The sequence below is a fragment of the Scleropages formosus genome, chromosome 1 (genome assembly GCF_900964775.1).
Source record: "Scleropages formosus chromosome 1, fSclFor1.1, whole genome shotgun sequence".
Taxonomy (NCBI): domain Eukaryota; kingdom Metazoa; phylum Chordata; class Actinopteri; order Osteoglossiformes; family Osteoglossidae; genus Scleropages; species Scleropages formosus.
The window spans coordinates 49,815,954-49,830,342 of NC_041806.1; the positions used below are offsets into that span (position 1 = coordinate 49,815,954).

General features: G+C 44.4%; 1 protein-coding gene across 8 annotated transcripts in view; it reads right to left on the reverse strand.

Annotated features, from left to right (window-relative positions):
• The window catches only part of adgb (androglobin), a 36,542-nt gene that overhangs the window by 8,477 nt on the left and 13,676 nt on the right, over nucleotides 1-14,389 (reverse strand). For 5 of the 8 annotated variants that reach the window (XR_001965025.2, XR_001965026.2, XM_018730263.2 and 2 more), the window contains 17 exons: nucleotides 11,290-11,332; nucleotides 10,429-10,513; nucleotides 10,274-10,337; nucleotides 10,044-10,130; nucleotides 9,085-9,193; nucleotides 8,673-8,823; nucleotides 7,384-7,498; nucleotides 6,961-7,128; nucleotides 6,733-6,865; nucleotides 6,380-6,511; nucleotides 4,430-4,523; nucleotides 2,635-2,769; nucleotides 2,348-2,501; nucleotides 2,068-2,255; nucleotides 1,818-1,993; nucleotides 1,281-1,429; nucleotides 421-532 (listed from right to left, as the gene is read on the reverse strand). Coding sequence is in view for 6 of the 8 variants with exons in the window: in XM_018730263.2 (XP_018585779.2) it covers nucleotides 421-532; nucleotides 1,281-1,429; nucleotides 1,818-1,993; nucleotides 2,068-2,255; nucleotides 2,348-2,501; nucleotides 2,635-2,769; nucleotides 4,430-4,523; nucleotides 6,380-6,511; nucleotides 6,733-6,865; nucleotides 6,961-7,128; nucleotides 7,384-7,498; nucleotides 8,673-8,823; nucleotides 9,085-9,193; nucleotides 10,044-10,130; nucleotides 10,274-10,337; nucleotides 10,429-10,513; nucleotides 11,290-11,332 (2,095 nt within the window). In the remaining 2 variants the exon portion in view is untranslated. The remainder of the gene's footprint in view (nucleotides 1-420; nucleotides 533-1,280; nucleotides 1,430-1,817; nucleotides 1,994-2,067; nucleotides 2,256-2,347; nucleotides 2,502-2,634; nucleotides 2,770-4,429; nucleotides 4,524-6,379; nucleotides 6,512-6,732; nucleotides 6,866-6,960; nucleotides 7,129-7,383; nucleotides 7,499-8,672; nucleotides 8,824-9,084; nucleotides 9,194-10,043; nucleotides 10,131-10,273; nucleotides 10,338-10,428; nucleotides 10,514-11,289; nucleotides 11,333-14,389) is intronic. The other 3 variants (XM_018730268.2, XM_018730266.2, XM_018730265.2) reach the window with 2 other exon arrangements.

Genomic DNA, 14,389 nt, shown 5'->3' on the forward strand with positions numbered 1-14,389 from the left:
CTAAAATGACTGAAAATAAAAATACGTTGTCTCTACAAAACAGGGGGTGCAGTGGCGCAGTGGGTTGGACCACAGTCCTGCTCTCCGGTGGGTCTGGGGTTCGAGTCCCGCTTGGGGTGCCTTGCGACGGACTGGCGTCCCGTCCTGGGTGTGTCCCCTCCCCCTCCAGCCTTGCGCCCTGAGTTGCCGGGTTAGGCTCCGGTTCCCCGTGACCCCGTATGGGACAAGCGGTTCTGAAGATGTGTGTGTGTGTGTGTGTGTGTGTCTCTACAAACTCCTACTCGGTGCTTATGGAAGACTGATTCATTCCATAAATATGAGCAGCGATTACCAGCATTTTTACTCCATTCCAGGAGATCTTAGTTAAGTAATTAGAGCTGACCTGCATTGAAGACAATAAAAAAGAAGCTTAGATCTCACCTTTGATCTCGTTCTTCTCTAGGTCTCTCAGTGTCTGGATAAAAGCTGCATGGCTCTCATCCAGCGGCCAGCTCTTGTGCAGCACCTCTGCCTGGATGATATACTTGTGACTCTGAGGAGCCAGAATAGAGTATGACAAGAGGACACGATGGTGAAGAGCAGGGAAAATCTGCACATTCAAGTGTATATTACACTGTTGCCATAAGTTGGCAGAGAAAAGTAACTCAGATCAGTCACAACTCAAACACTTCTGCTTAGTCCCCAAAAGAATATATGTGTGACAAGCAGACACATTTCCAGTGTTTATCTTTCCCAGTAAAAACAGGGATCAGTGAGGGTAAAGGAATTTCAGTGAGATAAACTCCCCCCTCATTTACACTTCGGCGTGACAGCTAGAGCGTTTACTCCACATACCACATCCACTCTCTTAGCTGGCCTCACAACTCATTTATTCACTCTTTTACTTATTTCTGTGTTTATTTGTTTCTCTGATGAAGCCACCAACACTTTGAACTGAGCTACATGGAGAGATTAAAGCTGGATCATTAACCATGGGCTTTATAGTCACTGCGCTGTGCGGATGTTCGAGTGGCAGTTGGGCGTCCCTAGAGAGCAACACCTGGTTCCAAATGAACCGAGCAGTGAGTAGGATGGGAAGGCCACTGCTGAGCCAAGAGGGGGGCAGGAGGAGGTGAAACCAGAACACCAACTTGTCCAATCAACAACTGCCATGAAATGCACGAAGTGCAACCAGGCTGGTGTACTTTCCTACCAAAGCTTTACAGGAGCCTCATATCAATGTTTCTTGTTCTTCCTTGTGAGAAAGTCAAAGTGTCGATGCAAGATGACGGGTCTGATACCAGCGGGCCTGTGGTCAGCTGGTCGGTCGTGGTGGAGACAAGGCTGGATGTAACCTCCTCCGCTGTTTCCTGGGGAGACTCTGTCAACTGGACGCCTTTCTGAGTGACAGTCCTGTCGCTCTGGCCTTCCATTCTGGGCCCCAGGGCTGCTATCAAACCAAAACAGGATGTTGACCCATGTCAAACTGGAAACACGGGGGTGTAGAAGGAGAAAGCAGAGCAGACATGCACCTAAACACCCTGTGACCCTAACCCCAAAGGGAGCGCTGCACATGTCAGAAAGTTTTCTGCAGCTTTGACTACGAGACCTGATGTGGGAGAAGAGATAAACTTTGTTTTGGTCGTCTGCCAGCTTGGCTTGTTGACCTCGGAGACATTAGACCGGAATGTTCTGTCACAGAGGCAGCCATGTCAATCACTGGACCTCACAGATCAATTTATCCGTGCATTTGAAACCGAAACCATACAGGTAAGAATAAAGAAGCATCATGAGCCTAGTTGTTCTGAAGTCAAGTCTGCAGCGCAGCTCACACTTACCCTCAGGCTGCTCATCTAGTAGGAACCAGAAGACAGGGATAATCACAAATCCTTTCCCTGAGCTGCTGGCCACCTCCACCTCATGGTCCAGCACCACCAGCTTAACATATGCATCTTGTTTGGACGTTTGTATCTGAATTGTGGCCATGTGATCTTCTGTGACCTTCACAGAAAACCTGCAGAGGAGGTGATCATTAAAAACTGAAGCTCCAGCCAGCCAGCTTGGACATGACAATTTGTAGCACCTTACCTGCATATGATGTTTTTGTTGTCGGGGATGTAATAACCCTTGAACTCCTTGGTGGCAAAGTTGCACACTGGTGTGTCCCTGCTGAAGCTTGAAGGTGGGTCACATGACCCAATCAGCCGCAACGTCCACTTCCCCCCAGATATGGGTGTATCACCAGACTGTGCTTCAGCCAGAAAGGTGTAACCCTTCTGAAAAAGATGTGATTTTATCCATAGGTTAACTCTTGAGAACCACACATGTAACCACATATACAAGGAGTCTGACACTGGTAAGCATCAACCTGGTTTGGCTTGTAGATGTGAGGTTCCACCCTCTCAAAGACCCTTGGAAGCTCCTCTCCGGTGTCGTTGTCAATAACGTGGAGGATGCAGGCTGGGATGGGGGAGTACACTTTTGGCACCAACAACATTTCGTTGGAGACAAAAAGGACCTCTCTGTGGGTTGGGAAGGTTAATAACAGTGCTTTAGCTGTTATGGAAGAGAGCCGGTGTCAGGAAGGATAATTTTATGATTACAGGAAGTAAACGTGGCCCTGAGACAGTGACAAGTGGCGGGAACCTGTTATACCGAAAGATCAGGAACCAGGTGTTGCTGGGCTGGCTAGGAAGCATCACTGAGTAGTCTCTGAAGAAAATCCGGCTCTCCACGTCCTCATAGCACGGGTACAACACTGCCGACCTCTCGCCATGACTGAAAATGTATCTGGGTGGAAAACGCAAAATGACAGCAAATCAGGCTACCGCCCACCTGCTGGGTGACCCATAACCAACACTAATATTATGCCCTCCACACCCCCGAGCCTCACATCAATGCCAATGGGTTCTGTGAGATGTGCACTGGCAGCCCCGACACTGCAAATGTAAAAATAAATATCACCTGCCACAACATATTGGCCTTACAGTCATTCGGGCAGGAAGTGTGTGCAAGTGTGGGAATGCTGCTTGCACGCAGAGAGCTTGTCGTGACGGCATGTGGCGATGGCCAAGCAGAGGTCACTTTGGACCCGGACTTGGTGCACTGGAACAAGCAACTGTGCAGAATCACTCCTTCTGCAAGGCATAGAGTGTGGGTAAACCCCTCATCCCTTGGAGGCAATGTGGAGCTCAGAGAGGGGGAAGGCGATATTATCGGTGCAGAACAGAAAGCGGAACGAGCCAACTGTCAAAAAGAAAGGGGGCCAAGCAACGTCGGAGAAACTCAGAAAACTCTGCCTTAATCTTTCCACAAAGTACTGTCTGACATAGCAGCACAACAGTGTCATGCATCATTCTGAGTACACCTGTTTGTACATTTGAAGGACAAGGAATGTTTGTAAGTATACACAGAGGGGACACCAGGTGGCAGAGTGGTAAGAGTTGTCATCCTGCAGTCAAAGGATCTGGATTTGTCACAGATTCCTGCTTTGTCACAAACCCAAGGAGGTCTGCGGTCCAATAATAACAAAACTCCATCTTCAGTACGGACAAACTGGCTCTCGGCACACCTGCTTCACATCAGCCCCTCCAGTGGTAGTTGAAAAGAAAGCCAACGGAAAGGGGCACCACACCTGGTGTTCTCCTGCTTACCTGGCTGTTACCGTTATCCGTCACCTTTGTAATTTCAAGTAATTTGCAACCTTAGTCTTATTTTGCATTTCAATTGCATTCAAAGCATATACTTCATGTCTGAGTCCACCACAATTATCTGTCCATGTGTTGTTGACACTCTCCTGCTGTAGTACCCTTGAGCACGGTACTTATTCTGAATTGATACAGTAAAAATCGGAGGGGCAGAAGCAGACTCATAAGGCCCACTTGCAGGGTTTCTGTTGTAAGGTCAGGGAAAGGAAGTGGTTTGCCACTGTCTTCTTCTATGCATGTTCGTGAGGTGCAGACAGAGAGAACAAGAAAACTCCACATGCCCTCACCTGGACTCAAAGTCTACATCCACCAAGCAGCAGGACATGTCAGACAGGGACTGGCATTACCCCCTGTGCCACCATGTCCCTCTACGGTAAAAATTACCCTGCTGTATCAATAATAATTGTAAATAGTGTAGATAAAGCTAATAAGGTAAAGCACACACACACACACACACACACACACACACACATTTTCTGAACCGCTTGTCCCATACGGGGCCGCGGAGAACCGGAGCCTAACCCGGCAACTCAGGGCGCATGGCTGGAGTGGGAGGGGACACACCCAGGATGGGACGCCAGTCTGTCGCAAGGCACCCCAAGCGGGACTCAAAACCCAGACCCACCAGAGAGCAGGACCCGGTCCAACCCCCTGCGCCACCACCCCCTAAGGTAAGGCAACTTGGAGAAAAGTTTCAAATACAATTTAAGAGAAAGTAATAATAGTAACAGTTTTAAAAATACCTTAATAAAAACAGAGCATGTTTCTGTGCGCCTGACTCCACCAAAGACCAGATTTCTTGCAAAGTCTTTGAAGCGCGACTGTTCTCCACGGTGCCTGAAGAAATACACAGCTGTGAGTTCACCTTGAATCCACCAAAGTCAAAACCAGTCAAGTACCTGTAACTTGGCAATATTCAGTTTTTCACCATAAAAATTTTCACTGCCAAGTTCTGTAATGGGGTTCACTGAACACATAGCTCTCTTTAAAGAGACAGACAGTATGTTCAGGGTCCTCTCAATGGAAGATCACAGAATAGCGGAAGGAGCTAATCCTCTCTGGCTACTTCAAGAGACTCAAGAGGCCACTTGACGGCAATTGAAAGATCCACCTGAAACAAACTCATCTGAAACATGCTGCTGGGGAACCAATGGACAGTAACATACACCTTACAACTCTTAACTTTCAAGTGCAGTTGGGAAAAGAAGTCTGTTCATTACCTGTTTAGTTGGTAAATCCAGTCACAATCAATAAAAGGTTAACACAGATGTTCCTCAATTTATTCAGTTTTTTTTGTGTAAAAATCTTATATATAGCTATGCTATACTAAATAAAACATACTTTTGAAGACACTTTCTTCAAAAGTATGTTTTATTTACGTACTCATTATTTCTTAAACTTGTATAGTGAAATTAAATCAAATTTCAAACTATCTGAAAATAAAAAAACAAGAGTTAATTGCTGACAAATGACAGTTAATTGATTCATCCCAAAAATGTGCAACATTGCTTAGTGTGCTGTGACACCTGCACTCAAGAAAGCAGACATGATCTGTAAACACTATGGTAGTGAGCTGAATTTGGGTGGTTCCACTTTCTGGTCTGTTCTATTGTTCTTTACTGTATCAGTGGTAAACAAATTTGCGTTCACTCTTCTGTGGATAAATTTTAGAGGACTGATATGTGAATAAAATGCAATTAAAAATGAACACATAAACAGGAAAATATTTGTCTCTTGGGAATTTCATAACTGGAAGACCCACTGTATTGTGGTACAGTCTGGCTGCTGATTACTTTCACAGCTGATTTTACTTATACATTGTTTTGACATTCCTGTATTGCCGTTTCAAGTTTATCTAGCATTGTTAATTCTCCTGCCTCTGGTTTCATTCACTTCATCTTTATGTAACGGGATTCGTTCATGTCTCTTCTCCTTTGTGACTCCCTTTTATTGTGTCAAAAAATAAGTGTATGCGAGGAACGGGGTGAAGTCCGACACCAGTCCGGTGTTTGCTCAGGGGCAGCTGGAGTGCGTCTGAACTCAGACTCCACTGAACTCATTGTGCTACCCGGTGATGAGCCCTGGCCACATCAGCCGGCAGCCCGGGCAATAAATAGAGCGCGCCTCGTGTCCCCCCATCCCCCCACACCCACGCCCTTGTGCCCCCAAGCAGCTCTGTGCAGCGCCTGGAAACAGGACGGCTGTGATGCATGGCAGACTATCTCCCAGGCTCCTCTCCGCCTCACCTGCCAGGATAAATTGCTGTCATCGGCGAGACAGTCACGCTGCCATAAGTGTGCCTCTGGCCACAAGGCCAGCCTGGCCTCGCCAAACCTAACTGCCAACGAGGGGGTGCTTGACAGCACAGCCACTGCTCAACACTACTGAAGAAAGCTAAAGGAGACACAGTTTTTAAAAACTCTTTACCCTTCAGATTTTCCTGTGCAGGCAAAGTGGATCCACTCCACAAATGTAACCTGTTGCTCTGATTTGTACATGTCCTGTATGGAGAAAAACCTTGAGGTAAGTTTTCTCCATCAGACTGGGACTCCAGCTCAGGGCTCTAGAGGTTCTGCAGATGTGGATTGTGGAACACCACAAGAGGTCAATGTGTCAAGGCATTTTGTCGGATGCGAGGGCTGTGACTAGAAACAACTTGGCCACATTACGTCTCGAATGGTTTCTCTGCCTACCTGGTTTCCTGGCGCGGATGATCTTGCGCACGTGCAGACCTTTCCAGCCTGCTTGTAGAACTCTGGTGGCCCAGACCTCCTTCTCAGTGGGCTCTCTGTCCTTCCACTGCTGCGGAACTTCAACCCTAGGGGCTACATCACTTACACATCATCACACAGAACATAGAGGCACAGGGCACACATCATCCTCACTACACAGAGCATGATTCACACCAAGTGGAAAGATCTGCAGGTGCAAGAACTGTAAAAAAAAATTATTAAAGCCTCTGGCCAGCTGTATATATATATATGTGTGAAGTGTTTCTGTAATCAGGGAAAGTGGCTTTGGGTGAAACGATAAAAGCATTCATTACGTGAGATGTGTTCTTGGGCGTCAGTCCCAATATAAGGGTCAGTAAGAAGCGCCTGGACTGCAAACACCTCCTCTGCAGTTAGCCTTCGCTCCAGCATTGCGGTCACCATGTGGAACACAGCCATGTTGAACACCTGCGGAGGCAGACGATGTCCTCAGCCAAGCTCCAGTGCGTTGGGACACAGATGGTCTGTGAGGACGGACTCATGCTACCCAGCCCCTGCGCCACCTTGAAGTGCTCCCATCGCGCCCCTCCAGTGTCCAGCCAAGGAGGGATGTGGGCAGAGTCCAGCTCCTTCATGGCGGATGGAAGCTCGTTTTTTTCAGAAAACACGTTCACCACTCTCCCCAGGGCGTTCAGGATTACCATGGCTTGATCTATGAACCGCAGGCTGTCCTGTTACGAGGGACATTTTGGTCATTCCCTGCCATGTTCACCTCTCCCAAATACTTCAAACGGAGATCAGGCTAGTATTGTAACAGCCCGTGTTCTAAAAGAGGCCACAGACTCAAATGTTACATGTCTAAGTGGCTTTTATATCCTATGGAGCTAAATATTTAGATTTCTTTGCTTACAATTACAGTCAATTAAATGTGGCGGGAACAAGAAGGTGAGGACGGAGAGAGCAGGGGAAGGGGGGACAGATGTTACCTTGCTCAGGTGTGGCATGACGACCTCTTCGTTGCCACAGACAAAAGGTGTCATGCTGCACAGGTGGATGTGGTAGGCCAGAGGGGCCCAGCTGCTGAAACATACCACGTGGTGCCTAGCAGGAAAAGGAGTAGCCGGCAGCACAGGTCAGACACAGGCTGCCACTAACACAGGCGCAAACAGCAGAGACACACACAACCCCCAAAACACACCCACAGGTAACTCCTGCCAAAGCCAAACCTGGTCCTCAGAAGCAACATCTGAGCTGACATTGTTTGGCTGATATTAGGAGGCAAGATAGACAGTTTCCTGCCAAACTGGGATTGCATCTACTAGGCCTGAATGGAACTGACATGTCGGCAGGAATTCGGAGAAGTGAAGGGCCCAATAAACTCTTTCTAGGAAATTGCTCTTCTCACACACGGAGACACGAGGGAACCCCATTTGCAGCGGTGATCTCTCCTCATTACTCTACGTAATTGCGGTTCTGTGTCTTTTCTGCCTGACCTCAAAATCTAGGCATACTTCTTCTAGGACAGGAACCCATTTATAGACGCTCAGCTGCCACATTTATTAGCAGTATTCCTTAGGCACAGTTCAACAAGTCAAAGTTTTAAAAAAATCTTAATTTGTGTGTGTGTGTGTTTTTTTTTTTTAGGAAATTTAGGTGTTCAATCAAATAATATCTCCAGGGTACACATCTAAACAATACAATCACCTTCTTGTTGACCAAGTGAATTCCTTGACCAAATTGCAGTCTAAATGTGTATTCCTCCACAGAGAGCTGTGAAGTAAGAACTGAAGAGCTTGACCTTGCACCAGTGACCAGAGTGTTGCTAAAGTAAATGATGGGTGGGACTGCTGTTGTCACTTTAAGCAAAGAGCTTCACCTGAACTGCAGAATTGAATATTGGACAAAAGCAATTGTACAACCCGTTAAACCAGTACCAGGAACAACAATGTTCTATAAAACAACACCAAGAGAACGAGATAGACACCAGCACCAGGAAAATGAGTTTACACACCACCGCTAGAAGACAGCTGTTGGCATAGCGGTTAGAGTTGACAGTTTACAACCGGAAGGTCTGAGACTGGAAATCCTATTGCAGTTCCCCTAATGAAGGGAATTACTCTGGACCAATTAACTCAATTAACTGAGCCAGAAAAAATTACCTTGCTGTATACTTTTTGACACACTGGACAAAAACTGGGAGACAAATAAATAGTAAACAACAGGTGAATGAACCTCCCACTAATGACAGTGAATGTGAGCAACCCCTGAAACTGACCCAGGGGGCAGGGAGAGCACAGCTGCCTTGGTGGAGGCAGTCTGGATGTGCAGAACAGGGAGCTGGGACTTCAGGCTCTTCCAGGAGAAAGGTCTGGCCACCAGCAGCCCCAGGCGGGGGGAACAGCTATCCTTTCCTGCAGAGGATGAGGCTAAGATTGAGAGAAAAACATACTAAATGTATATCATCCTCTGGCATAACCTCTCCTGCAGTAAGCATATGGCATACATAACAGAAAGTGTCTTAAAGTCAGTTAAAGCAACCTAAACTGTCTTTGTATTATCAATAGTCAGTTTTTTAATCATTCTTCCTGTACCAATTCATCTTGTACACTTCCACGCACCATGTTCTTTGTGCATGTCTCCACCTGGCTCAAAGAAAAGTGAGAAACCTTTGCTGATCAGTCACTTACGCTCGTCTGGGGCTCCCCCCCAGTGCACCAGCGAAGAGAAGCTGACTAACACATCTGTGGGCATCAGACTGTCCACAAACAGGAAGTGGCAGCTCTTTTCGTCTCCTACCTGGAAACACAAGCTGTGTCACTCATCAGCATGCCATTTATTTCTCCTGGGTGCACCAGATGAAATACGAAACAGGTGTCGAACCCATATTGGACACTCTGGGGACTGTTGCTGGGGACAGCAGCTTCAAAGAAAAAAGACTCGTGATTTTTTCTAAAGCCTGACAATTCATATTTATTAAAAAAATAACTACCAGGGTTGAGTGCATTGGAATAACCATGAAATGCATGGAAGTAATGAAATGCGCCTTATCATAACTAGTAGCTCCATCTGTATCTTACACCTGAATGAAAAATGAGAAAAAATGGCTGACAAGGACAAATCATTTGAACAATATCCAGTGAAAGAATTTCCTGCAAAGAAAATCTTCGCTGATCTTTCTCTGACTGTCACCTGTCGATTCTCTGATGAGCTCATTGCTTTTCGCCTTTGTTGCTCTCATTAGAGGCAATTACGTACGACCAGTATGGGGTTGACTGGCAATTTCTGTGTCTTTAAAGTGCTTTACTCATCCTCTGACACTGCTAGCACGTGTGCACATTGACATCGTGTGTGAATGTCAGTTGGGGATTTCCTCCTTTTGAAGGAATTCAAGTCACCACACATCGACATTTTTCATTTAGAGGTGACGCAGATGGAATGACTTGTTAAAATACCACACATTTCAGTGCTGTCAGGCATTCCAATGCATTCATTATCACTGGAACAACCCTTGTAAACTTCTGAACTAATGCTTTAGGCACTCAAGAAGTTCTCAGACAATGACAGGTTCAAATGAATTGTCTGATATGCTCTAGTCCCATGCTGACAGGCTGATCCTTGCTGTACAGACTAAGTGGAACATCCATACCTGTGTAGGCCCAGGTGTAGTGAGCGAGGCCTGCTGCTTGGGCGGTGCAGCAGAATTGGTCACTGCAGATGTGGGAGCAATGGAGCTCTGATGGAGAAAACACAGTAACCTTCCTGCTCTGATTTAGGCAGTGTATCTGACAAGATAGCTAATGGATGCTTTCTTCACGGCCCTTGGGACGATTGCACTGCTATTCCATTTTGCTTATGTGTAATTAATGAGCCTCTTACCTTAAAATAGGACTTGCGGTAGTGATTTGAATATATGTTTGGCTTATGAAAAACTAGCAGTGTCCTATAAGAAAGAGTACACATCATGAGGAATTTGTACGAAGAATTCGAAACCAGAGTCAGGCAGGTGCCAAGGTCTGTTCAGGAGGACCTACTGGAAACATGTGGTGAAGTGGTCCAGGTGAATCCAGACCTCCTGACTTCCAGGCACAGTGCTGCACGACTCCGTCGCTCTCTCTCCTGGAAAACCCAGGGATTGAACACTGTGAGGAGGTCAGAATCATACCTTACCTCCCAAAAGTACTACATTTCTCATTAAGCTTCAGGATCCTCAAGTGTTTTTTTTTTTTTTGCCAGTGTGTGTGGAGCAGATGAAGACCTGAGAGAGGGCAGGGTTGGCTGCTGAGAACAAGATCCACACAGATCCCTCAATGCTCTGATTAGACATCGGTGTTGACGTGTGTGTGCAGATGGCAGAGGAACTCTGGTGCCCAGAGAGGGGATTTAGGAATGATGCCAGGATACACAACCTTGGATAGAGTGTCCCAAACCAGACCAAAACATGGCAACACTAACTTCTTTGTCAAACACCACTGATCCACACTAATAAAAGAATGGCAGCCATTACTAGGCAGCAGAAAAGCAGCACCAGAAAAATAAGACTGACTTCGCTGTGAAAATAAATTGTTTTTACACTCCAGTTCAGCCAATCTTTACATCTTTTATGAGAAACAGGTGTAATTCTAAAACTGAACCTTTGACTCTATTTCTATACCACTGTCTTAGCTTCACTGCACACCACACACATCATATGTTTGAAACTGAGAAAGAACAAAACCTAATCCCTGATTAAATCTTTTTGTATAACTGTAACACACAGGCTACTGTGGGTTACTGTGTTTTCATATTTCCTCAGAGCAATGAAAATATTAACTGCTGCAGCAGCAGTAATAAAAGGAGATGACGACGAGGTCAAATCATATAAGCATAGAGGCAGCAGACCAAACACCACTCACCGCTACTGCTCTTCTCTTCATTTTTTTTGTTGTCTTTGGTCACCTGAGAAAAACCAAAAACAAGTAATGTACACTACAATTATTATAAAGTTATAGGAGTGGTTTTCTCTAGGCTGTGCCTGCAGGTCACCAGAATTATGAGCAGCTGATGTAAATGCCCATTAAAGAGTTCAGATATATTTTATTAATAACAATACTGTTGTTACTGTGTGACTTTGTCTGCACAGTATAAAGAAATAAAACTTTGCAAAATGTTCTTTATTGTAATTTATCGCATTTATTATATATATGTGTATATATATATATATGAAACTGTGTCTGCCAAAATACACCATATCCCATGCAAAAAAGTGTAAATAATATAAGGACATGACCGGGATACGCTTCAAAGGAACATGTGTATGTGTTTTGGAATTATAAACAAATTGGTTTTGCTTTTATATTCCTCAGCCGGATTTCTGCAAAACTTCAAAACCTTTCATTATGAAGCAATTATCTGGCGTTGTGAGTGGAATTTTAGCGATAATGGCCAGCTCTTGTGAAGCTCTGCCAGCCAATGCTTGAGATGACTCATAGCCTTCATGAATCACATGAGGAGCAGCCGTGACACCACCGTGTCCTGTCCCATGGTCATCGCATTTGACTCTCTTCTGAAGGAACAAGCCTGTTTACCACCAACACGGGCCTCCCGTGTTTTGAACCTGGTGTGTCGTCTGGGGGTGATGGCCTCCTATCAATCTCTCTGTTATCAACATACAGGTTCCTGTGCTCACTAAGAGACAGAAGCACGATGAACGTGTCCCCCCACGCTGACAAGAGTTCACCATCAGGAACATGATCAGGAGGTGGTCTTTAAGGACAATGTGGCAGACCACCCTTTTGTCAGTACAGCTGCTTTTTCCCTGAATCAGATGAAGCTAAGTACTTCACTCAAGGGCATTTATTATAATCATATTCATTTATTTGCCTGGCAGAAAATTGAATCCAAATGATTTAAATAGCCTATAATTGTTTCACACCTACGATTTTCCTCAGTGAGATACAGCAGTTACTGAAACTATTTATCTTAAGTGACGTGCACAACCCACTCTAGGACTCAGACCAGCAAACACACTGGTTACCAGTTAAGCAAGTTAACCACACAGCTGCTAGCAGACCAAATATACACTGATTCCTCACCTTACAAACACAGTGGGGATCGGAGGTCAATTTGTAACTCGTTTTGCTTGTACTCCAAGTCAATTTGACCCTTTTTATCAATAAAAGCTTAATAATACAGACTTCTCGCCATTTTTTCTCTAGATAGGTTCTGGAAAAATCTCAACTATAATAAATAAAAAATATGATAAATAAAAATGTGATAAGATATAGGAGCTACCGTAAAAATGCTTTAAAATGGCTTAAAATAAAAATACATGGTCTCCTCAAACTCCACATGCAACATCAGACATGGGCTGTAAATACTGTGGAAGTGAGCTGAATTACACTCCTGTTGGGTTCAAATTCTTTTTACAGCAATCTATTAACCTGAAGGGTAAATGGTAGTGTTGTTCCATTCACTACAGAGAGAAAATTTCAAAACTAAATGTAAATCCAAAAAATTAAAAGTTTTTCTCTTCAAAAATTCATAATTTGAATATTTGTAATTCGAGGAACCAGTTTAAGGCAGAAAAAAAACTATTTACAGTCATTCCCTGAGACATGCCATTTACAAGAATTCAGTTTCACGAGGAATTTCATTTAATACTCCCTACTTCGGCTTATGAGGCATTTCTACACATTTACAAGGATTGAATTTGGATTTTCTATGCCTCCCGACAGCTGAAAGGCAAAAGATATTTACATTTCTCCATTTAGCAGACACTTTTCTCTAAAGCAACTTAGAATGATTATAACTGATATTTAGCCGGTACCTTTATCTAAGGTAACTTACAGTGCTAGACACACTGCATTAAAATCCTACAGTCATTCATCCATCTGTACAGCACAGCTGTGTAACACACAGTACAGGCAAACAAACATGGGAAGAACATCCAAACTCCACACAGGCTACGTGGAGAACAAACCCACTGTGCTTCTTACAGAAGAGCTGAAAAAGCACAATCACATAGAAATATAGTATTACAGAGTAATGAAAGAGTAACAGATGAAAGGAAACTACCTTGTTAGCTTGTGTTATGAAAACTAATGTTAACTAATTATTTCTATTCTAATGGGATTTGGTGATATTTTAACATTGATGGGTATCAATTTTGAGGCTCAGAAACGCATAAAAACTTCTACCATTGACAGTAATGGTAATACTATCTTTAAGTTATGAGAATTCACTTTAAGACTATATAAATTTATGACATAAGTCTTGTGTTTATTCAAGTAAGCTAAGAGACGAGGAGAAAAAGCCTAACTGCTTGGTGTTGTCTTCTGAGAACACACATCTGGAAGGACTTTTCAGGCCAACTAAGGGACAGCAGAGCACAAAATTCCTTCTGTTAAAAACCAATTAAACCATTAAGTCTGCCTAATTCTGATTTAATTCAGATGAGCAAGAGAATGGATTTAAGGATCATCTGACATTTGCCATATGACAGTAAAGAAACATTTTTGGAGAAAAACAGTGTTATTCCATATGCGTGACCCACATACAGCTGCCAGTCAGTCAGTTGAGGATTCAGTGATATCGCTCACACAGCTGTACGTCACAGGTTATGCAAGTGGCAATTATTTCTGTCTCTCAATGAATCGTAATGATGCCCTGGGGATGATACACAGATGAGTAACAATCTAATTGTTCTTTTTTAGCTGCCAGAGTGCACGACCCTTCCCTTTATATATCTACATGCTGATTGGCTCCCCATGACTCACTGATGGACCTGTCCAACTGTAGTGGGACCGTTGAAATCTAGAGATCCTCCAGAAATCCCCCAAGCACTGTGGTGCTGGGTCATTAAGAGCTGTGCACAATGTGGCAACCATACCTGTGCCCCTAGCAGGTGGTGTGTTGCTTACTGATGTAAAAGTTATGGGTTTCAATCCTAGGAAGGTGCCTTTTCCTTGCAGTTTTCCAAAAAGCTTCTTATCTTCCATTCTATCCATTTACTAT